Source organism: Trachinotus anak, unplaced genomic scaffold (genome assembly GCF_046630095.1).
Source record: "Trachinotus anak isolate AG129_WGS33_773 ecotype Australia unplaced genomic scaffold, CSIRO_AGI_Tana_v1 ptg000011l, whole genome shotgun sequence".
Lineage (NCBI taxonomy): Eukaryota > Metazoa > Chordata > Actinopteri > Carangiformes > Carangidae > Trachinotus > Trachinotus anak.
The window spans coordinates 5,814,264-5,837,124 of record NW_027273862.1 but is presented as its reverse complement, the minus strand read 5'-3'; the positions used below and the strand labels follow the sequence as shown (position 1 = coordinate 5,837,124).

Genomic DNA, 22,861 nt, shown 5'->3' with positions numbered 1-22,861 from the left:
AAAGTTCAGCTTGCGTATTAACTCAGTTTTATAGGTCAGATGTGAACTGGACAATGTAATCTTTAAGGTAAAGCTGAAGTTAAAATGCATTTTAATAATATAAATCAAATGTTCTCATAATGTATTGGTATTTGTCTTGGTGGTTGCTTAACGAGTGTAAGGAAGTGCAATAGTAAATCACTGGAAGAAACTTGCATCATGTTTTACAAACTGATAATGTGATTTATATGTTGAATCCAAATCTTAGAAGTAGATAGGTAGATAAATGCAATGGCGTAATATGTACAGTATTTTAAGCAGAATATTTTATTTTGAAAATAGCAGACAGGAAGAGGTCACGGCCCAGCATCTTGTTCTCTCGTCCTAGTGCTTCCTGCTGCTGGTGTTTTCTGCCACCTGCTGTTACATCGTTAAACTACATTATGTACAGCCTTCATGCAGGGGTGGAAAGCAGCACATTCACTAAAATGCAATTTTGTGGCCCTTGTACTTAAATTTAGTTTTTCATCTTTTGCTACTTAATAATTTTACTCCACTGGATTTCTGAGAAAAACTTATATGATAGCCTCAATCACTATCTATAGGCTACTATCTACTTCACTATACACTATCTATCTAATCATTATTTTAAATTTTTACAGTGAATTAGACAGACCGACTAATATAACAGTGCAGTACGATTGTTTAGCTTTTGCTCTAGCCTACAGAAATAATAATTACAAAACACACTCTGTAATACAATGCAGAGTACCACTTCCTTCAGTCCATCTTCTGCATTTATAGTTTGTTTTCTTTCTCCTGAGAGCCTCATTAGTTGAACAGATAATCTAAATCCAGTTACTGTATGTGACAATGTTTCCTCCAATTGTCAAGATAGTACTTAAATCCTCGAAAAAAAACAAAAAATTCCTCCTTTCAGATGAGGATGGTGGTATAGGTAGTGGCTTGCTTTTAGATTTTTAAAAAATATGCATTAATCTATTTTGTATGTGGTCTAACAGCTGGGAAGTTAATGCATCAGATTTTTGATGTAATTATATTTATTCTGTAAAGTAATAACTAGGAACAGCAGTCGTAGTGGAGTAAATTAGTTAGTTAGTTTTTTGGACTCTGTATCTGGATGTGTGGCTACTGTACTGTGTTGGTAATGATGTAGTTTGAGGCGATCCTTGTCCCACAGACCTGGTGCATTTTGGAAATCAAATTAACCAAATTGGATAATTTGGCTCTCACTAGCAATCGTTTAAATATAGCAGCACTGGTGTACATATGATACACACTTCTCCGAAAGACAAGCAATGAAACAGTTTGCATACATTTTTATTCATCTTAAATCTCATGTATAAAAAAAAAAAAATAATCGAAGAAACAGACATTCTCTTTTCCTTCAGCCAATCATTTTTCCCAGTACTCAGATTATATTGATAACAGGAAAAATTCTGACAACAGCATGTACAAAAGAAAACCAAAATGAAACTTTAGTCTAACAGATCATTTCAATAGAAACAAAAGAGTTGGAAGGCTATGAATAATTTACACACATCAAAAATCTTGGTAACAAATTGGCCATCAATGTAACAAAAACAAAAAAAAAAGAAATTTGTTCAACTTTATGTCCACTCTGTGAGGTGTTCCAGTGGTAAAAAGTGAGGCAAAAATCAGACCACAAACAGTGAAATACCCATCCTGACTTCTGCACGTCAGTACAAACTGGCATTCGACTGCCACTGTGATTAGTCTGCTGTGGTGAGACTGAGGACTCTAAACTAGATTCCTTGTCACCCAGACTCCCAGCCTGAAATTACAAACCTGCCGAGTTGGGGTGGGAAGAAGAGTCACAAAAAGAAAACAGCAATGATGCTTTACACTCGGATTACAATCACCATGGCAACAGGTATAGGCATAAGGAACTGCGCCAAAGTCCTGTAATGGTAGCAAAAAAAAAAAAAAAAAAAAAAAGTATTCTGTCAACCATCACATGAAGAAGAGATATAACTAGCTCCTCTGTTAGCAGAGGTGTTTCCATAACAACCAGTACAGACCCTTAGCCATTAACCCTTCACTCATTAATGACGAGAAACAACCGGCTTTCTGGAAACATTAAAGCTCATTTGAGTATGTAACAACTCAGATTATCCTGTCATTTAATTAACTGTTACAGAGGATTGAACACTGGACAAGTCATTCATCATTTGGGAGAGCACTTCAAATTTTCACTGTAATGTATACTTGCAAAAGTAATTTATGTGTGATATTGAAAATTAGCTAATGCAAACCATTCCAAACTAGACAGAGAAATCACCAGGAACACCTCCATCCTCCTTAGCAGCCATCCGATAACCTCCACCTAAATGCCTAAGAATCCTCCAAAACTCCTCAAACTATCTGGATGAAAAATATTCTAACTGCAGCATGAAAAAAAAAAAAGATTTTTAACCTGTTTCTGCAAAAGTTGCACCATTGTTTTCTGAAACAACCATCTGGGTTGTTCAGTTATAAAAAAAACAAAACAAAAACAAAACATAGGGAGATGCATGTACTCATGTAATAGCAATGCATAAGAGCCAAAAGCTAGGGCTAGATTCAGGCTAGGGAGAGGGGAGTGTAGAGAAGGGAAGGGGGGTGAGGAGGTCAGGAGGTTTTAACAACAGGGGAGGAGCACACCACAGCCTCTCACAGCAGGGCTGCACTTCCTCCTTCCATGCTCCTAACAGCTCCTCTCACAGCAGAGCACCCGAGAAATAAACCAGCCTTCGAGATTGCCAGACCCCAAGAAAAACTGTTATCATCACAGTTACTATGACCTATTAGTCTTAACTGGAGCTCTCCCTTATGTGATTGATTTATCCCAAATGTCACTAGTACCTCTTGTAACCCCCTCTCCACCCCCCAGGATGGTTTGGTTTGTGGTTTGAATTTGACCATATTAACAGCACTCAGTAAACCGCCATTACAGCTGGACAACAGAGATGTTTTGTTTTTCCATACATGTATATAGATTAAAAAAAAAAAAAAAGAAAGAAAAAAAGTGAGGTAGATGGATGGTTGAAGGAATAATAACAAAACCTCCCCCCAAAATAGCGAAAGAACTAAAAAAAAAAAAAAAAAAAAAAAAAAAAAATCAGAAGAGAAAAAAAAAATTGTGGGGAATTTGTACAGTGATTTACACTTCACAAAAAAAGTAACAAAGAAGGAAGAAACATCTGGGCTGGGAATCCAAATGCAAATTTTTGAGCCTTTAAAATCTATTCCATGTGGTCCACTCCAATCACACTCATCTTTAAATGTTAGTTTGATGGATTTCTTCAGTAAACATTGATGAAGCAGTCTGTTACATGCTCAGATGTTCAACATAGGGGTCTCCAGTAACAGTTAGCTCTCAGACCAAATGTGTGTTGATGAATTTAGATTTTGTATTCTAATAAAAGAACATGTCCAGGAGGACGGCCTCACCAGCATTTGTTGCTCCTGTGAATCGTTTTGGTTGTGAAATCTTATTTTTCCTGAAGCATTATAAAATTTCTCTGTGCTGTGAGATAATTTCACTTATTTCTCAACCCGATTAAACTTCAGCAATCATCTACAAACACGTCAATATGTTGAAAAAAGATAAATAATATGGATTACTCCAGCAGCACCCTTGATTCAAGAGAGACATTGATTAGTAATTAGAAGTGAAATTATCCAACAGTTTTTTTGCACTTGTCTTCAGGAAAATAAGATGTTAAGACTTGCTGCTACATGAAATAACCTCTATTTTGTATTTACTTTGTACTTTGAACCAAGTGTTATGACACAGCACAAACATATGGAACCATGAGACTGACAAAATCTAATTAAACGTCATCAGAAAAGTCAAAAATAGAACTCATCAATACATAATACTGTTGACCAAATTATTTCTTCTAAACTAAATATTTTTCTTATTTATTTGACTTTTTATCTTTTTTTTCCTTATTTTTCAACACCTCACTTTTTGTGTTGGCACGTTTAATCATTTAGTTTTACAACACCTCCCATTTCCTTAGCACATTTCATATTTTTTTCTAGTGCTTACATGATAACAATATTGTGTGCACACCTTTAATATGATCGGTCAGGGGTTTGTATGTGCGTGTCACATCAGTGGGACAATTGAGGGGACTGTCTTTCTTGTTAACCTGCCTAGAATATAATGAAGACATGGGGCAGTAGCTCCTTTCAGCTTGTAACTGAGCGTCAGCTAACTTTTGTCATAAAGCTATGCTAACAGTTCGAAGCTAGCTAACATTACTAGCTTTTATTTTCATAACACTATGTTGATCTTGAAGTCCATGTCTTTTGCCTTCATCAAGGACTAGAATGAAAATTAGTCTTGGACTTTTTTGTTGTGTTATCCTTACCAAACAATAGCATGTCATTTATTTATTATTTTCTTGTAAAAAATAAATGACACAAAAGAGCCAGCACTAGCTAGCTAATGCTGTTAGCATTTATGAAAGTTGCCTGTGAAAAACTGGGAACAGATAAATGATAAAAGAGAGCAAAACTAAGGAGCTGAAAGATGACATGGGCTGAATAGAGTGGTGAAATTAATTTTTTAAGTTTTAATCTATTTTATCACCTGACTATACGATAGTGAAGGAAAACAATAAAAAGGCTTTTGTTTTGTTTTTAAACAAATCAATGGACATTAAAAGTCTTTATGCTCCATTTCAATTATTTACCAATATCATAAATTATTATTCAGTTATATTTTGACTCATCTGATAACCTTTCACTATATTTTGTCAGTATTGGGTCTCCATATAATAAGTGCAAGGACCCATTCAAAACTGGAAATCCCCATTCTGGTTTCACACTGATTTAGGAAACATTGTCTAATGATCAAAGAAAATACAATAACAGAGTCAGAGGGACATAGAATCAGACACACACCAGACAAGATGTCTCTGGGTATGACAGCACAAGAAAAAGGGTAGAAAAGGACTTAACTTTCCTCTTTGACCTGAGATTTAGTTGGGACTCAGCAGTGACGCCTGACCTCTGAGTGTGATGATGGGTAGAGGTGGTCTAGTCCAAACCCTAGAGGACAGAGGTTGAAGGTGTCCCGAGAGAACACGAGAACATCGATGATCACTGACACCATCACTGTCCTCTAGTCAGATGGGAGGGGACGTTACCGGTGTTTCAAAACACAAGGCAAACTGTCGTACCTTTTACGCAAACACAGAAATGAAACTAGCTCAGATACACTTTACACAGTTACAAGCATTAAAAAAATGGACTGTAGTGGAAACTTTCATAGATCCAACCTGAAGGAGTTTTTTTCTCTTTTTATATATAGATATTAACTATATTACAACCACAAGAGAAATAAGGAATAGCAGCTTCTTTCTGTACATGATAAATGTCTCCAACCGTATAAAAGTTAGAAAAGTGACACAAACAACTGGTGTGTACATAAATGCTCTGCCCATGTAGAGATGTTGTAAATGTTGGAGACTAATGACTAGTCTAAAAAAATACCTGTTTTTATACAAGGACGCCTCTGAACACGGAGAGACATTATAGATCTAGAGACATTAGAAATCTAGTGTTCATATTTCATATTTTCCTCTTCATGCTTTTCCCTCCCTTTTTTTTGCTTCTTTATTGACTGGATTTGGTGGTTTACACCGTAACCAAACAGCACTTTGTGACAGGATGTGGCTCAATTTCAGATAAACTGATGTAACCAAAGTCTCTGATGTCAATTTGATAGAGTACAGAAGCTGTAGATATCAAACAGCAATAGAGGAGTGATCAGAGATTTAAGAACATTGTGGTAGCAGATCAAAGTGCTTTTGTTTTGTTTCCATTTTCAATCCGGTGTGTTGGAGAATCATTGGGCAAGAAGAGATAATTTGACAAAAAGTACAATTTTGGCAACAAATTTGGCAGATTTGACCTTTCTCCCTCTGGTTGTTAGTTTCGGTGGACCTGGCATTTCGCTGACACCCAGCCTGCAGAGCAGCAACACTACTGAATGACCGAAGGAGACACTGACCTCTCTGAAGTGCTTCTTCATTAGATATGCTTAACAGTTTCACCATAATGCCCGCCCAAAAGCGACCAAATCGCCGGTCATTTATAAAGGCCTACACATTTTGTTTTCCCATTTGGAAATACATATAAAAAAGTAACAAACAACAATTTATAAAATAAGTTCAGCCATAAACAGAGAGAGAGAGAGAGAGAGAGAGAGAGAGAGAGAGAGAGAGAGAGAGAGAGAGAGAGAGAGAGAGAGAGAGAGAGAGAGAGAGAGCTCTCCCTCAAATGATTTTCATTTTTTTTTTTCTTTCTTTTACTGTTTTTTGGTCTTCCCACTAAGCAGCAAGGGCAGTGTCACATCTGACTGCCAGCTGGTAGAAACCAAAAGTAGAGTATGAAAACAAAAGTGTGCAGAGTTACAGCAGAACATGAACTAACTGACAGTTTTCTCCACCTTTCTTCGAGTCCTTGCTCCTCACTGGTTTTGCTGTATTTCACCTATATAAAAAAAAAAAAAAGAGAGAGAGATCCCACCCACTGTGACATCAGGTTCTGCAGAGCAGCAGGTGGCAGGGTTTGCAGTCTGGTAGGTGTCTCTGTCCCATCAGCAGGCAGAGGACTGTGGGAGAGGCATGGCGCGTTCATTTTTGCGTCCTCCGTTCATGTGCGCATACGGCGGCAGTTCCTCCAGAGACGGCCGCATCGTGACGCCAGCGCCTGTCCCAAGCCCTGACCCTGCTGCAAGGCTTGGACCCGACAGTCCGTTTGCTGCATGCTGGCCAGAGGCCTGCTTGTCCATGGCAGCGGCTGACGTACAGGGAGAGGACGGGGAGCTGGGGCTTAGTGAGGGGGCAGGTGGAGCCTCTGAGCTCGGGGAGGGTGGGGTCTGTTGGGGGACTGGGGATTGCTGTGGCTGTGTGGAAGAAGGGGACTCCAGAGGAACGTCATCAATGTTGTCCATTTTGTCCAGGCGGACCTGCGGATCATCAGCTGGCTTGTTATCAGCGCTGTAGAAGAAACTAGCCTCTTTGAAAGACGGGTCCAGCTCATCCTTTATGCTGCTGATGATCTCCACAAAAGATGGACGCATCTTAGGATTGTACTGCCAACACATTCGCATCAGTTCAAACCTACACAAACACACATAGAGACACAGGTTAACTCAGCCCTGCAGTAATGTCTTTGTCCAGTTGAACTGTGGCTTCCTAATGTTACTTTTACCAAACATGTGTTGTCTAATACTAAACGGCTACAGGTTTAGCCCGGCTTCTGTGATGCGTTACATGCGTTACATGATGCGTTTTTGTATAATAATGTGTATTGATAAACTTAATCATTCATTGGTTGTGCTGTAGGGTTATCATTAAAAATAGTTCATTTTTTGTTGTAGTTCAATGACAGCAAGAAAGATTAACTGTTTGAACTGATTGAACTGTTAGGTGTGGGGCTACGTCCATGCTGCACACTATCGTCAAGGAGTTCTCACACGCCATCTTGGTTATTGTTTACATTCCTCCCCTTTATTAACCCGGCAACTACGTGTGACATCATCCACTCTATTAATGCCAGACTCCAGACTCTGCACCCCAGTGCTTTCTTCATGGTCTCTGGGGACTTCCACTGGACAACACTTTCCACACTTTCCCTCAGTCTGTGGACTGCACTACCAGAGGAGACAGGACCCTGGACCTGCTGTGTGCTCATGTTAAAGAGGCCTGGAGATTGTAGCTCACATCATCCTTTCTGCACACTTGCATTTGTAAATTCTTCTATTCACTTACTGATTATATTAATATTACAATTTTATAGTAACTTTAACTTTTTACTTTCTCTTTCCTAACTGTGTGTTCAGATTCAGATTCACTTTATTTGTCATTTCCCTGGGTATTTGCATACACAGAGAGAAACTGAAGAGTGTTTCTCATCAGCATAGTGTTGTGCAACTGTAACAAAGCGATTTCCCTGCAGGGATCAAAGTTTTTCGAAAACTGAATTACTGCGATTAATATCGGTGTTTTTATGAATATATTTAAGACAACATACTATTTGGAAAATGACTGAACTCTTCCATCAACAGAGACCGGATTTTCAAAACAAGGCATCATTATTATTCCCCCAGCAAACCCTGTGGCTTCACATCTGTTCTCCACATGACTCCACCATCTGATGCATCCTCCATGTTTGGTGGTTGGTGGCCAAATTTGTCTGCCACGCTCGCAACGCTATTGATGTGGATTTATACTTGGGCTGTTTCAACAAACACGTCATGGAGAACACAAGAGCACACGGTGACAAACAGACTGGCTGATGTATGGAAATCCCACTGACCGCAGGCTGAGGAGCAGCAGAACGGCTTCACTGTTTGTGTGAATAAACACTCGTCACTTATGATTGAACTAGGAAAGTAGAAGAAAACATGGCAACGAGACAGGCAGGAAGATGAGAATGTACTGTCACTGTTAGTCTGCTGAATCTGAATCTGTAGAGTTGTGTGCATGTGTGTTTGTCTCTTACAGCATGTCAGGACAGTTCTGTGGTTTCTCCAGCAGCCCTCCCTCCATGACAAAGCGGAGCACTTGCTCATTGGACAGACCCTGGTAGGGCTGCTCTGCCAGAGTGGCAATCTCCCACAACACAACCCCAAATGACCTGTAAAGATGGAAAGATAGAAGTATGTCTTCCATTATCAACATTATAAACAGAAGACATTTTTGGAAGCAGTAAAAAGAGAGAACAAAGTCGCCATGTGTGTTTGTTTGTGTTCCTGTGTGCCTGCTTACCAGACATCAGAGTTAGTGGTGAAGACTCCGTCCTTCAGAGACTCTGGGGACATCCAGCGGACTGGGAGCAAACCCTTCCCACCTTTGCGGTAGTAATCCGTCTCATAGATATCTCTGGTCATGCCGAAGTCTACCAATACACACAGACACACACATGGGGGGAGTGAAGCATGACAATGGCTATAAAAAACATCCACAGCATTTGAAGAAGATGTGTCTGTTTTAAAAAATGGACCAAATGTAACACAGGTTTGGCAAATTTGTCCACATTTCAAACCAAATACTGGGCATCAATTTCTTCATACTTCTTTTTATTGCGCTTGTTGTCTGGTGTGTGGTCCATATTCCATGAGAGCTATTTATAGAGATTATAAACCTTAACATAGTGTAATCCCATAGAGATCACTCTGTGCAGGTATTATAGGCCACACAACAAAAATTCCAAGTAACCATGATTGTCTAGATCAGGGCTCTCCAACCTTTTTTCTTCTGAGAGCTCCTCATGTCTTCTGTTACTGGTTACCATTCAAACTGATCTCCAAACCAGTTCAGATGAATAACCTAATTTTCTGTGTAATAAATCATTTAATATCAATATCCAAAACTCACATTTTGTACCAAAATCATCTAAAACTCACATCAGTGTCAATTTTTGTGTCAAAAATCTGAGTCAGTATTCAGTCAAACCTGAACACACAGACATGATAACACCACTAGAAATGAACATCCATAAATCTGCCTAGAAATCAGAGGAAAAAAGGAAGCTCCTTTGTAAGTGATCCAGTGATAGTTGATAGTACATTCAGTGGTACATAACAAACAGGAACAGGATAATTGGGTACACTTAATTTTCCAAAAGGAAAACAAACAAAAGCTAAAAAAGAAAATGTGGTTCAAGTTGAAGCCCACAGCGTAACTCACTTAATCCACGACAACATGTTTCCTGTTTCTTGGAAAAGTTTAGTTATACCTGCTCTGTTCTCCAGAAGAGTTGCTATCATTGCAGGTTACCTATGGAATATCTGATGTAAACAAACTTGACAGTGTAACTCATTTGACTGACAACTGAAAAATAATTATTTAGTGATGAAGAGGGGTTGGTCTGTGCATTTGACTTAGTTAAAGACCCAAAAACCCAAAGCGGATAAAAATTGTCTTATATGACATAAACTTGGAAACACTATGTTTATTTGCAGCACATTTACATGGAGGACGTCTCGTTGGGATGAGAACATGTTGACACAACTACACTACTGCCCTTACACTAACCCTAACCCTTTACTGGGATTAAGGTTGCCCCTGATCATATGGTCATCCAGTAACTTGAAAAATTACACTAACTACCATTTCATTTCCACTTAATGGGCAAGCTCCCAACTCCCTCTCACTTCAGTTTCTTAGCTGTCAGTGACCTCTGACCCCTCCACAGTACTTTACCTCCTATCTTAACAGTGAAGTCCTCGGCCACCATGCAGTTCCTGGCTGCCAGGTCTCTGTGGACAAACTTGTTGGCGTTGAGGTACGCCATGCCGTCAGCTATCTGTCCTGCCATCTGAAGCATCTTCTTCAGAGGGGGGAGAGACAGGCTCGACCACTGCTGCTGTAGACAGACAGACGGGACAGAAGAGTGAGCTCTACATGAAGAACAAAGTCCTAATAATTATTAATTACCTGACCTATAGGTTCTGATGTTCTTGTCTATGTAATATGGAGTTTTATAAAGAACAGAAAAGATACTATACTGCTATTATACTAGAACTACCCTGCACTGCACTGGAGCTTTGCCCAATAAATCAATTGAGGCCTCTTATAATTTCCCAATGTTGTTTTAGGGGAAACTTGTTCAAAAGGCAGCCGACTCAATTTATCATGTGTGCTTCTATCTGCTGCTGACTGAAGTTTCCTCTGTAAGTAATCCAACTATCAAAAGCTGATAAGTTGTCCTCATACTGATTCAAAGCCAGAGAAGAAGAGATCATCAGCAGAGAAATAAATCATCAATTTGTTAATACTGAATCTCCTTTTATTCTCTATATTCAATATATATTCTCTATGTTCAAACATTCTGCACTGGACAGCTCTATAACACCACCCCTGCTACAGCCAATTATACCCAAGACAAAGGCTGACCACCACCTGTCTCCATAGGTTGGTGACCTGGTAGAAAGGAGCAAACTACCTCTTTAGGTCGGAGGGAGCGCAAGTAACTCTTCAGGTCTCCTCGTGTCATCAGCTCCATGATGACCAAAGTGGGCTGGCCCTGAGAGACCACTCCCAGGAGACGAACCTGCAACCCAACAGATTGCCATGAGACAAGAATGGACTCAGAACCTTGTTGTTATCTGGAAACTGATATGACCTGGTGTTTTTTTTTTTTTATCATGTTGATTTAGATTCAAACATATGTTATTCTGTGATGGTTTAAAAGTCTGACATGAGTATAAAGTTGAGGGGCATCCAGTGGCTTAATGGTTAAGACGCACACCACTTAACCGCAACGTCCACAGTTGGATTCCCTGCCAAAGCACCCCTGATGCATGTCATACGCCTCTCTGTCAAATAAAGGTGAAATGCCCCAAAAATATCTAAAAAATAAAAACGACCACAAAGTACGCACAATCAGTCATCCTCTGTGTGATTGGATGTGTGTGTGTACATACCACATGGTGACAGTTAAACTCCTTCATGACAGAGGCTTCGTTGAGAAACTCTATTCTCTCCCTCATGCTGGCCGACTCGTTGACGGTCTTGATGGCGACACGCGTCTCTGGCTCATCTTTGACCACGCCCTTTGCCAAGCCCTCATACACCATGCCAAACGACCCCTGGCCAAGCTCACGACTCAGGGAGATCTTCTCCCTCGCCACCTCCCACTCATCTGGTACATACACTACACGGAGAAAGAAAAACATTTACATATTAATACAGACCTTCACACCGGCACAGACATTTTCAGTTATTCTGACAACAACAATAAAACTGAGCGCTGCATTTGTCACATTAACATTTCACCCACTTTCTGCAGCGCTGAAGTACTCTGGATTGACCGAGGCATACAGGACTCCATTTCCAAGACGGTCGCTGTTCCTGGGCAAAACAAAAACAGAAGTGTTTAGAGACACACAAACACACTTTCATATACCTGTACACATATGCTCACACAACAGGCTTGTATTCTTTTGGAATCTTTTGGCATTAGAAAAATGAAATACTGAAACATTTCAATTTCAGAGTCTTCTGAGGTCGGAGCAATTCAAAAACATTTATTCAAGATAAGCAAATTCTTATAAGAGTTTATTTCTTAAGGGACTATGACAGCATGGCAGGAGATGCTCACTTCCTGCGTAAATTAATTTCTTCATATCACTTGATTGTCTCCTGATGTTTATATCACATGTACACGTTTCTTCCATCATCTTAGGCTTTCTTAAGACGTAGCACATAAGTATTTTCACACAAACACCAACTAAATAGTGCAAGTTACAAGTACAGACAGAAGAGGGTGGACAAACACATAACAGTGCAAAATGTTGCTTCATTTGCTACTTAGTTTTACTCTCATTGGTAGAAGTGTTTTCCTTTGGGTTGAGTGGGTGTTGAGTTATGGCTCCTGATGTGACCACACCAACCTGAGTACTTTACATTTGTATTTGTGTATTGTAACTTGTAATGTTTTCTGTTTTATGTTACCTGTCTAGGGACAACAGATGTATATCAGCATTTTCTGCTATAATCCAGCAAGTTTGCGTCATGTATTTTGTACAGATTTTCATTAACATACATTGTCCCTATAAAATAAACAATTAATAAATAAACTAACCATTAGCAAGCTGTTCAATCATTTATTCTACAGATTATTATTATTATTGTTATTATTATTATCATTATTTGTAGTAGTAGCAGTCGTAGTATCTTCTCTGCAGGTCATTTTATGTTTCTGTTATATGATACTCTTGTGTTTTGTTTCTCCGCAAACACATTCTGTGTCACCACATTTACTGTGCTCCACACATGTAACTACATTATCCAGAATCACACACCTTTTCCTGTTGAGGACCACCAGCATTGTGACCAGAAGGCAGATGCAGAGGATGATGGCGATAGGAACAAAGATCATCGCGTAGAGAACGTTTTCATATCCTGTTGGAGCAAACATTTTGATTACTGTGATTGTTACAGCATTTCTGCTCTACGTTGTTAAACAACTGGCAAAAACTAAAAGAATTTCAGTGTACAAATACAAAGGAGTGATGAAAGCTTTTGATGCTTGGGAGTGTGTGTCTTACTTTCAGCCACATAGAGATCCAGGGTGTGTGTCCATGAGCCGTTGCCAGCCAGTGACGTGGCTCTCACTCTGACCGAGTAGTTTCCTGGACTGAGGTTGGAAAGCCGAACGCCACGCTGGGCCTGATACATATGACCAGAGACACACTCATGCTTCTCGGTCTGACACACACACACACACACACACACACACACACACACACACACAGAGAGAGAGAGAGAAAAAAATTAGAGACAGAATTTATAGACTAAATGAAAGAGAATACAAGACCTGTTGTTTTTTATCTTTAATGTGCATGTACATATTCACAGGGCTTATGGTGTTTAAGTTCTTCTACCTCATAACTGGTAAATACTGACACTCATATCTGCTCACTGGGTCAGCTGAGTGGTCAGTTTGTCTATATGTCTATATATGCAGTTTCTTTGTGTTTATGATTGTGTTTCTAATACTTCACTCCTGTTTACTGGTTTAATCTGTTCATTGCCAGAAATCTTACTTTAAATGAGCATGTGGTCATATGGAATCAACAACAAATCATTTTTATAATTTAATATGGGATATTTATCAGAACATTATGAGGTATATATAAAAAAAAAAAAGAAAAATTGTTTATTACCATTTTGTGCAAGCTCAAGAGGTTAATTTTGATTCTTTTAACCTACATTTGAGTGGGCAACAGACCAATTTAGTCTCTGAAGGAAAGATACTTATGTTATGAATGAAGAGGATACTGAGTTTTCTCCAACTGAACGACTGGTTAGACAGGTCCACCACAGATGTGGGCCGCCCTCATAAATAAAATCTTCTGTAGAATTCTGAATGAAGGTGACTTTTTCCATCCCTAGTCTTTGACAAAACCAGCAGGTTCTGGATGAGGGGGCACAGATGTTGTCGTACCTCAGCAGCCAGTTTAAATTTGATCTCGTACATGAGGATGAGTCCGTTGGGGTGAGGGGGCTCTGGCCAGCGCAGAAACACCCAGTCCTCATGGCCCTCCCAGGTCACTTTGCCTGGTATGTCGTCAGCCTTTTCTGGAGAACACAGGGACATAGGTTACAGTGGTGACCGCATACTGAGATCACATTTGTTAAAACTACAAAAACATACAGATGGCCTAGGGGCTGAGAAAAGACTGGAGTTACACTCCTCCTCTAACCTGCAGGCTTGGTTCTGGAGAAGACGAACTCCGCCGCGCTGCAGCGTTGGACCTGTCGATTGCAGGCGTGAATGTCGATGCGGTAAACCGTGAACGGCTGCAGGCCGGAGATCTGCAGCTCACGCTCCGTCACTGATTGCTCCATGAACTCAAACTCTCTGTCCGCCGGCTCTGGGTCAGCGACGGTGCTGCTGTTACCAGCGGCTTGGAGAGGAGGGACGGTGCTGCTGTTGGTGTGCAGACGGTTGCGGCGGGAGTGAGTGGAGTTTGCTACGCCAAAGAGATCTCTGCGGCGACGATCTTGTGGCCTAGAAAAAGAAGGAGAGAATGGTAGGGTGGAGATACAAGAGGGGAAGAAGGGAGGAGAGAGTTTTATAGTGTATGTGATAGTGAAGGTGTCATTTAAACAATTGGAACCAACTAATGAGTAAAATGAAAATGTAACATTAAAAAAGAGATGTACAAAAAGTAAAAAGGAGTTTTGTGTATAGACATGGATGAAGCACAAAACTGTCACAAGAAGGTCTTTTGTGTCTCTGCACTTTGCTCCTCAGCCTTTTACCAGGTTGACGCCAGAGTTACTGGAAATCTTCTCCTCCTTTGGGTGATTCGCTTACATTCGTCGCCATTTGGCATTAATTACAGTAGCTGGGATGAAACTTGGTAGGCATATACTAAATTAAATTACTGAACAGCTCAATTGGTTTTATAGAACTTGAACTCACAAGCAAAGCACACAGTATACCCCAACAGGAGGCCACACCCACAGCTACCACAGTTGGCCACAGTGCAACAAAAGTTTACCAAGTTGTTCCTTAAGCATGTGTGTTTAATTTCATGACATTTGCTTTAAGAGAAGAGGAGTTTCAGTTTCTTTTTTTTTTTTTTTTACCTCCACAAGGTTTTGTTTCCTCTGAAACCAATTTGTACTAGTTACATCCCTTCACTGGCTTTAACATTTTACCTTTATTTCTCTTTTCAGGAAAAATGAGTCATGTTTTCCTTCTGTAACTGTTTCAAACAGCTCCACCAAATGTAGAAAAGCCTCTGGTATGTATGCAACAATCAGATAAGGTATAAGAGTTCAGATACAGACTCCACTTCATAAAGGGACGTACGTTTGATCACACGCTACTGTGGTCCCAAATACTGACGTGGAAAGGGAAAGGCAGGACACATGATAACCCCTGTTCTTCCACTAGTTTCTCCTGCATCTGCAAAACACGCTGAGAACTAATTAACATCAACTGGGCTGAACTCTGCGCGTGTGGAGACGTGATGCAGATACATATACAGATGTATGCAGTACAATTAAGCACATTGACTCCCTAAACCAGACAAAAACAAATGTAGAGATAAATAAGAGAAATGTGAGGACTGGTTGGCCACCCTTCACGAACCCCCTCTCCTCTCTTGCCCTTTTTAGTTTAGCTGGGTTGCTTTTTATTTTATTATAATTATATAAACATGAAGACAGCTACTGATCTGCACTGAATTATAGAGACATTACACAAAAACACATTTTGTTATGAGATTATCTCTTTTGTTTTAGACAATAAAGAATTAAAGATGACGTTACAGAGTGCTGCAGCCACACTGGTCCTCACCTCAGATAAAGAAAGACATAATGATGAGTAGCTTACCTTGGTGTAAAAATTGAATTGTGCAGGAAGTTTTCAAAGACTTTTCGGTAGGAGGCGTCAGCAGCTTCTGCCTCCAGGTCCTCCACTGACTTGGGGCATGGGCAACAGGGGCCTTTATCTGCCCCCTCAGGATCTGGCTTAGTGGGTTTAGTGTCCTCTTCCTGGTCTCCCACACCGATGGCAGCAATCCTTATGGGGATCTTCAGCTCTGCAGGAGGATGTGTTTCATGACTGGTGTACTCTGAACAACTAGCAGTAAATTTGACTGTTTTAAGGTGTGTGTGTGTGTGTGTGTGCGTGTACCTTTAGAGCAGTAGTTGTGCTGGTAAAGCTCCCTGTCTTCGGCTTGTTGCTGCCATCTGACCAGATAGTAAGTCTGGTTTCCATTTGGCGAGACAGGGGGCGACCAACGCACCACCAGCTGTGTGGAGGAGTTGGAGTATGCTCGCACATCCTGAGGCATGGAGGGTGCTGAGAGAGAGAGAGAGAGAGGGAGGGGGAGAGAGAGAGAGAGAGAGAGAGAGGGGGAGAGAGAGAGAGAGAGAAACATCTAAATTATTCTGATCTCAGTGTCATCACTATGTAGCTGCTTGATAAACCCGATTTCTAACAACTTGTAGGAAGCGTCTCTCCTTCAGGGTAGGATGCAGAGTCTGCCAATGCAGATGGGATTCACTGACATCACAGTGCTGCTATGTCTTTAGAGTGCAGCTGGATTTGTTTAAAGCAGTCTTCCATTTCATCTAATTGTGTTACAGTTTTTTCAAATCGTTTTTTTCTCCGTCTCTTTGAGTTGCAGCTGTGTTTATTTAAAAACTCCCTTGCTCTCTGTCTACTTACAGTACATCTGCATCAACTCCAGAAATGTTATCACACTGCCATTGTGAAACAACTCTGCATCTATTTGAAAAACAAGTAGCTGTGTGAACAGAACATTATCGGTCAGTATGTGTGTTCTGGTGATACTGTGTGTTAATATCACAGTTTGACTTCCTGCGCTGCTACAACTACTATTTACAGCTCTTCTTTTACTGTCCGCTGTACTCATGTCTTCACCCGACCTCCACTATTCTATCTCCTTCCTCCTAAATGAAGGAATGACCTCTGACCTTCCCACTACAGTCACTTTGTAAGATGAAAACTTTCAGCTCTTTAGTGGAGGCTTAGTTCAGTCGTTCTGGGGTCATAGTAACATTTGTTTTCTCTGCTGTCAGTCTGCAACCTTTGACTTGGCAAATGTTCCCGTTTACCTGATGGGCTTGTGCGGATGTAGACCACCTTGCTCTTGGCAGTCGGCATATGTTTGTCCTCCACCATCAGCGTGATAGCTTTGACGAAGATAGCGTACTGTGTCCAGGGTTTCAGGTTGGACAGCAGAACTCCGGGGTCTGAGTCCTTGTCTGGCCTCAGCTCCACATCCACCATGTTCCAGCTGTTGGAGCCGCAGCCGTCCTGCCCCTCAAACTCTGTGATGTTCTGGTATGGCCTGCAAGGAAGACAAATAGTGTTGGGGGTAAATAATTAATCATCAGCCTTTTGGCCTTCTTAATATTTTAGTCATTTTAGTGTGCTCAGTATAGTTGATTTGAAATGAAGAATCTAAAATTTGTTTCTTGTATGTTATAATATAATAACAATATAATATAATATAATTGACATCCACCTGTTTTACTGTGTTCACTTATTTATTACTCATGAAAAAAAAACCTTAATAGCATTTGAAAACATTGGTGTGTTTCCATCCACATTTTTTATGTGCACTCTCCATTTGTGCATAAAAAGGAAATTTGAGAAAGAAAAAAAAAAAAACTCTTCCTTGCTGTGGAAAATTTTAGTGTGATTGTATTTGTAGCTTTTTTTTATTTTTTATTGTGATGGGGATATTTAATCCATCCTATGTGTGCTCTAATGTAACCTCACTTGTATCTCTTTGTAGATGATAAGCTGTTCCAGCTGTTAGAGCTGAACTGCCCTTGACTGTGGCAGAGGAGCAGTTCTTTACTCTTTCCTTGCATATCGGGGTTTGACTCTTTACATCAATGTCAATGAAATCACCAACTGCCTGCTAGAGGCCGATGCTCCCATATTCTTGTATACTGGACTATTGTGAGACTCGATTGTTCTCATTTCATTACTCTCACTTTGTGGGGACCATTGATCTCTGTATAAGTGTTGAACCCAATTTCAAAATGCTGTGTTAAATAAAACCCATAAAAGCCAGGCATTAGTCTTTATCTAATTTTTTAAGATTTCAACAACATTCCTCAAATTAATATATCAGACAAACATAAAATATTTTCATTTGATATCATGACGATTGATGATATCATCATCATCATTTTATTTTCCTCTGTTTTAGTGTGTTTGAAGTTTGACTGGAGTGCTTTTATTCACACCATCTTCTCCTACAACGGTTCAACGGCAACCGACTTGAGAATTAGTGCCACTGACTGTTTATCTTGATTAGCTCAACTTCGAATATTCACACAACAGCAGTGGATGAACACACAGGTCTCCTGTAAATTGGTTTAAAGTCCTGTTAATCAATGTCATAGTGAGGTTCCATTAGATTTTTAATCTTTATACAAGTCAGTTAATAAGCTAAAGGAATCAAAGTTTCAGTTCCTATCACTGCTGGAATCAGCAGCTTGAGGACGGATGCAGCTATGACTGAAAAACGTACGCCTCCTTGTAGTAGACGATAAAACTGATGAGGTCTCTGTAGTCGGGGGGCCGGTAGCGCTGCCAGGTCAGTTTGATCCTTGTACTCCTGGTACTGTTGGACTTAAACTTCAGGATAGTGCTTTCACCTAAAAGAGAGTCAGAGCACAGTTGAAATCTGAAGTACTTCAGCATGTTTCTGCTACAATTAGTGTTGTTGACAGACTGATGCAGTAAATACTGACACATGGTGCAGAGCGTTGGGATCAGAGGAGGCGTTTGCAAACTGCTAGTAAACTGGAGTACGTTCTGCACATGTAGTGGACATAGCAATTTAAATTTTTGTGGTTTTCATTTGACCCTTACAGCTGGCTCGGTCGCCGTTGTTTCGGAAATCGCTCTCATCAAAGCGGCCCTGGATGCCCGTCTTGTTCCACATGTTGCGGATCTCAGACGTGCAGAGCTTTGGGTTGGCTCTGAAGAACAGCTTTCCTGTTTTGATGGTGAGATTGTGTTGCTTCCAGTCCCACAGATACTGGAGCTGCTGGTTGTCGAATGCTGAGAAGGCATACATGCTATAGGGCAGAAAGAAGAGAGGATGAATGAATGATAGTCAACAATGAATGAATGTCAGCAATATGTTTCTATATTCACTGTCTACTGTTTCAGCTTCAGCTTATCCTGCGCATTGTGACTCATACAAAGCTGAAGGCCAACTTTTCCATCAATGACAAAGCCTTCTTTTCACTGCATAAAGGAAAAATGGAAAAATGCAGAATGACTTTTTACAGAGGAGAGGAGGAGAGGGGAGCAGAGGAGAAGATAGGAGAGGGGAGGGGAGGAGAGGAGAAGATAGGCGAGAGGAGGGGAGGAGAAGAGAGGGGAGGAGAGGAGAGGAGACTTTATGAGTCACTGGGTAACACCCAGACATCCAGGAATGGCTGTAATGTGCGCCTTGGGGCAATAAGATTCCTGAGAGCTCAAGGAGAAACAGACGGAGGAAGGAGTGAAGGCCACTCCATGGCCCTGAGACAACCTTTCCTTGGACTGTTCGAAGTCAGTGTTTCCACTATTTACAAAATTATTCTTATGAAATGTCACAAAGTCACAATTAAGTGACTCTGGAGAGGCGCAGTCCTGCTGTGGACCACTGGCTTAGGTCAACATGGGCCAGACGACCTACATGGTTCCATACTATCCCACTGCATAAACCAGTGAAATACTCATTGGGTGAAGCGGTGACTGACTGAGGTTGGAAAGATACACAGGTTCACGAAGGCCAAAATCAAACTTGGCTGTTGTCGGTTTGTGTTTCTTCTGCACACCACATTTTACACTCGTCATAGATAGTTTGTGAGGGATGAAGCTCCACTCTGTAACACTACTGTACAACCACAAACAAACGTTTCTTTAGTTCATATAAACAGACTGATGACTTCTTCTCAGTAATTTAAAATCACAGACTTTTGAACCATGACCATCAGTATTTGTTCAACATCGTTATGACTGTCATAATAATATCATTATTAAATTGACCCAGAAAGAAATAATTAAAAACCTAGTGTACTTTATGTATTCAAATAAAATGAATTAAATAAATCATTTTGCTTGTTAATTTCTCCTCATGTCCCTTTAGTGAGGAAAAACACTTTATTTGATAAATTTTCATGGCGCCTCTAAAGTTCTTTATGTGCAAAATTGTGAGTGTCAAGCCCTGGAAATATTTAACAACCCCCGCTGCTGAAAAAAATTCAAGAGCAAATACTGGAAGTTATGCTGCATGGAGTGCTGCAAACCTGGACCTAAAACCTGGACATTAATTAGCATTTAAGCACTTCCTGTTCCCTTGTCCCGAAGTCTATGGGTTTTCTGAATGTGTTTTTGGCTAGGTCTCAGAAATAAGGTCTGTGGTTAACACAAGCTCAAGGCATTTTCATGTTTTATTCTATGACATAAAACATCAGCAAATACCCCAGTCATGATTTCTGTAAGCTTTTATGTGTGTTTAAAAGGGCAGTTGCTAACAAGTGGCTAAATGAGACAACAGAGGTTGTCGGGGACGTGAAACATCATCAAGGTGAACACAAAAACCTACTAATCTACTCACCATGCCAGCAAGCTTCAGTCAGTTGATTTACTTTTCCAGTTAAAACAAGCGTTTTTTTATATACTATAGTGATGACATTACAGTTGACCAACCCCAAACAAACATGTCTTCCCAACATACAATAAGTTCCCGTCTGAACCTCACAGTCAAAACATCCTTTCTTTATCTGCCAACATTTTAACGACAACCTTGACTAGCAACATTAGAACATAAACATGACACACATTAGTGCAGCAACAAAATAGACTTTTCTTAAAGTCTGACTACAACACGTTAGTATTCAGGAGAATCCTGTACAGTGAAATGTGGTGTAAGAAAACAAAAGAGTGGAGCTGAACTCAGAGTGCGACCGCACACCAACATCAGTCTCTACTGTGAGCTGCTGGGGTTAAAACTGGGGTTTTGTGTCAGGATGTGTTCGTAGAATAATATGTGTGTGTTTGTGTGTGATCCTACTCGTCCAGAAGTTCTTCTCCATCGATGTATCTGAGGCTGCGGAGGAAGGCCAGGGAGCTCAGAGTGTGGGAGTGTCTGATCCGCACATAACCCGTCACCCTCTGGATCAACCCTGTGAAGCTCTCCAGCTCTGCCACCATGTTGTCTGAAAACACACACACACACACACACACACACACACACACACACACACACACACACACACACACACACACACTTACTCATTTTTTAACCTGTCCTATTACTCTATTTATCTACTGTTCAAGCCTTTAGTTTTTATTACTGACTTAACTAGGTCAGAAATGTTTGTATTAGCAGTTGTGTTGTTGTGGTACGCCGCAGAACTTACGGCCTCTGCGGATGTTGATATGCAGGTTGCCTTTGATAACAGTGCAGCCTTTGAGAGACTGAGCAGCATCCATGGAGTCGATGACCTTCTCCTCACACACTTTATCACACAGGCCATCACAGGCTGTACAGAACATACTGGAGACAGACAGGGAGAGATAGTGAGAGACAGGAGGCAGTCGATGTGCAGTGTGTCATTTCACCGACACACTATTTAGTTCAAGTCTGAAAGCCCTCCCCTGACCTTTTAGTTTTTATTTCTGTCCCTGAAAGATTTTACGGCAGTGCTTCACAGGAGCAGCTAAATGATGTCTCGGAGAGGTTCCAAGATTTAACCAGAGACTTTCATTATATAAACTAATGGTCCTTTATTGTAGCTGTTGTATTACACTCTGTTCTTGCTCTGGTGAAACTTCAGAATGGAAACTAATAGCAGGGTGTGGGAGTGGTACCAATGTCAGGCCAACAATAAGAGTACCTCCACCCAGTGGCTTCATTTCAGCCTAGCTCAGAGTAAACTGCAGCTCACCTGTTGGGTGCAGTGCGCGTGTACCCAGATGGGCAATCAGGCATGCACTCTCCACCGTGGATGATGAAGCTGTCGTATTCGGGGAGGTGGACTTTGGAGCAAAGCTCGGCGCTGATGCAGCGCCAGCCCTCGAACTTGTAGGTGCCAGGGGGGCAGTCAGCCACACAGTGCCCTTGGTGGTAGTAATGCACGCATGCGGCACATGCAGTGTCAATACCAGGGACTGTGCAGCTGCCAAGACACTGAGGGTGGCAGCACTCGCCATCCGCTGTGCATGCTCGCCGTCCACACTTCTCAGGGCACTCTGGATGGGAGACAGAGGGGGGGGGGTTATTTAACTATGTGGACAAATAAATGTTTTTTTTTCCTCACCACAAAACATAGCTGAGACATGAACAAGAGACATCAGGACGTCCGTGCCATACTACATTTTATTACACATGAGGGGACATGTGGATGTCAGTATTTGTTGCCTGTGATCTCATTTGGATTCCTTTAGTAAAATATCCACTGATCTGATATTTGTATTTACACATTACAGTTGCACAAACCACTCTTAAAGGCTATGTTAAAATTAGCAATGCAATTTCTCAGATGAATAGTTTTGCATTAATGAAATATATTCCATACCAGAGCTATCCTGGAACGTTTAATGCGTTCACTCCTGTGGTTTCTGTTAAATATCCGTTTAGAGTGTTAATCTAGATGTGTTGTAGCAGGCAGGAGTTACCACCTCTTTAGAGATGAAATACACCTGCAGATGTTGACAATGTCAAATGTCAACACTGAGCATTAGCATACAGTTTGAACATCATGATGGAGCACAATGTGGTGTTTTTAAAGACTAAATGATTAGTCTGTCAATTGATAGAAAAATCAGA

The 22,861-nt window shown here is 40.7% G+C and overlaps 1 protein-coding gene across 2 annotated transcripts in view; it reads right to left on the bottom strand.

The window, feature by feature from the left end:
• Positions 1-6,307: 6,307 nt before the first annotated feature.
• LOC139627669 (insulin-like growth factor 1 receptor) overlaps positions 6,308-22,861 on the bottom strand; it is a 46,268-nt gene continuing 29,714 nt past the window's right edge. The window contains exons 3-21 of one of the 2 annotated variants that reach the window (XM_071488665.1): positions 21,981-22,284; positions 21,453-21,589; positions 21,104-21,248; positions 18,907-19,115; positions 18,563-18,689; positions 17,130-17,365; positions 16,183-16,350; positions 15,880-16,087; positions 14,237-14,544; positions 13,978-14,111; positions 13,079-13,238; positions 12,833-12,932; positions 11,809-11,879; positions 11,453-11,682; positions 10,972-11,079; positions 10,230-10,392; positions 8,793-8,922; positions 8,527-8,661; positions 6,308-7,142 (exon numbers count right to left, since the gene is read on the bottom strand). In XM_071488665.1, coding sequence (XP_071344766.1) covers positions 6,617-7,142; positions 8,527-8,661; positions 8,793-8,922; positions 10,230-10,392; positions 10,972-11,079; positions 11,453-11,682; positions 11,809-11,879; positions 12,833-12,932; positions 13,079-13,238; positions 13,978-14,111; positions 14,237-14,544; positions 15,880-16,087; positions 16,183-16,350; positions 17,130-17,365; positions 18,563-18,689; positions 18,907-19,115; positions 21,104-21,248; positions 21,453-21,589; positions 21,981-22,284 — 3,599 coding nt within the window. In that variant the 3' untranslated portion in view covers positions 6,308-6,616. The remainder of the gene's footprint in view (positions 7,143-8,526; positions 8,662-8,792; positions 8,923-10,229; positions 10,393-10,971; positions 11,080-11,452; positions 11,683-11,808; positions 11,880-12,832; positions 12,933-13,078; positions 13,239-13,977; positions 14,112-14,236; positions 14,545-15,879; positions 16,088-16,182; positions 16,351-17,129; positions 17,366-18,562; positions 18,690-18,906; positions 19,116-21,103; positions 21,249-21,452; positions 21,590-21,980; positions 22,285-22,861) is intronic. The other variant, XM_071488666.1, reaches the window with a different exon arrangement.